Genomic DNA, 2014 nt, shown 5'->3' on the forward strand with positions numbered 1-2014 from the left:
AAGGCTAAAACTGAATTGTACATCCTTATACAGATATTAGGACAAGGAAGGCACATATTTGAATGATCAGATAATTAAGAAGTGCTAAACCAGTGCAATAAATAATACCATGAGACACAGTTCAAAAGTAAACCTCTTCAACAACCCGATGACGTCGCTTTCCACTGGTACGATTGATTCTACTAGGACTAAACTGGGTAGAAGAGATCGCCGAGAAATAATTTGCTACTAGTTTGCAGCAACACAGCGCAACGTCCTTCCTTGTAGCTCCGTCTTCGTCTTCTAAATACACAACAACAGACTCCCATGCAAACTCAAGAAGATCGTGGCCCTGTAACCCCAAATCCAGTATCAAACGAAACTATCAAGAAGGGAAATGAAGTGCACACAAATGTAGATGACAAACCTTGAAATTAAAACGAGCAAGGGTTCTTAAAGCAAGTTGAACTAGCGCAGAACCACTCAGTTCTGGTACTTGGGGGGTAACCGTTGTAATATGCCCTCGACTCACAGAAGCTAATTGTCTTGGCATTGAATGATGAGATCTTGAAAGGATTGTTGAGATAAATTCAAGCAGCCGATTCTGGATGGTCGGCAACAAAGGTGGAATGCTGAGACACAGAAAAGACATATGTTACCCTTGAGCATTACCACACAAAAGAACTAATTCATGAAAGTTCTACGCAAACTCAGAGAGAACCTTTCAGTTATTTGCTCCAACGCTTCCACCAGAGTCAGGGAAAGCCCAGAAGAAAACATAGAATCTAAGAGACCACGAACATGAGGCTCCATGGTTGGTCCCATTGCTATAGCAATATTTCCAACACATGCTAGCGCCTCAAGTGAGGGCCTGCCTCTACGGGGAGCAATCTGAGAGAAACATATTTCACCTGTCACGATTATTGCTCGTGCATTTACATGTTATAGAAAGAACCTACAATCCAAAGGTGGAATGCTGTGACACAGAAAATAGATATGTTACCCTTGAGCAACACCACACAAAAGAACCCGTTCATGACATTTTTGCTCAAACTCAGAGAGAACCTTTCATTTATTTATAACTTCTTTTTACATTGGGAACAAAAAATATAACTTTCCAATTGAAACACCGAAAATAGTACAGTTAGACAAGTACATTTGTAATGACATATATAGCATAACCGCATCACGCAAGTGAGAGGATATTGTCGACAAATAGTTGATGAGTTCACCATCGAGAGCACCAGCCATCTCCCCAAGAGCGATGAACCCACTGGAACATTCTGCGTGTATTTTAAGGACATGAAGTATATGATTCATGCATATCTGTAGAAGTAAAATCAACAAACTTAAGTTCACAGTAGTCAACATTGAAGATGCAAATCTCATTCATCCAGATTCTACAATTAGTAAAAGCAGATTAAATCATTAAAATGAAATCAAATATCACAAACCATTAAATAATTAGTCACAAATTGATCACGCAGGAAATGGGCAATTCGAGGAAGTAGATAAGTTATGCTGAGGCGAACTAGGCGACCTCGGTGCTCCAGATATCTTAGAACAATTTCAGCAACTTCCCTGTATCTTGACATCATGAACTCTCTTGTGTTCCTGCACATTCTGATGATAAATTTGCTCTTATCAATCATTTATCATATCACAAGCAGATAGATAATCTTGGGTCCAATTCCCATAGCATATGACTTGAGGATATTACATTATTCTTTGTGAAGGAGACACAAACCAAAAGCACATAAATCCATGATACTAAAGTAGTTATGGAACCATACTAGCATAACTGCATACATGGCAATACAGAAAAGAAAAAATTGCCCTCAAATATCTTGAAGAGGTAACTTGACCACCACCCTCTTCATGCAGTCGTCCATCACCTAAGAACCTACCTTTCACCCCCACTAGCACCTCATAAGAAGACAAACCACACCATCACAAACCAACAACTATCCTAGAAACCTTTTCAACATAGAAAGTTTTCCCCTTTTTTCCAAAAAATATTTTCGAAACATTGTTT

The 2014-nt window shown here is 39.1% G+C and overlaps 1 protein-coding gene across 1 annotated transcript; it reads right to left on the reverse strand.

The window, feature by feature from the left end:
• Positions 1-106: 106 nt before the first annotated feature.
• Positions 107-1589, reverse strand: LOC124885145 (serine/threonine-protein kinase TOR-like). Its single transcript, XM_047402395.1, has 5 exons — positions 1434-1589; positions 1162-1305; positions 701-870; positions 407-611; positions 107-331 (listed from the first exon to the last, which is right to left on the reverse strand). Exons 1-5 carry the CDS (start codon positions 1575-1577, stop codon positions 122-124), a joined length of 873 nt encoding a protein of 290 aa, XP_047258351.1. The 5' UTR covers positions 1578-1589; the 3' UTR covers positions 107-121.
• Between the last annotated feature and the right edge of the window lie 425 nt (positions 1590-2014).

Source organism: Capsicum annuum, unplaced genomic scaffold (genome assembly GCF_002878395.1).
Source record: "Capsicum annuum cultivar UCD-10X-F1 unplaced genomic scaffold, UCD10Xv1.1 ctg20588, whole genome shotgun sequence".
In the NCBI taxonomy this organism is placed as follows: domain Eukaryota; kingdom Viridiplantae; phylum Streptophyta; class Magnoliopsida; order Solanales; family Solanaceae; genus Capsicum; species Capsicum annuum.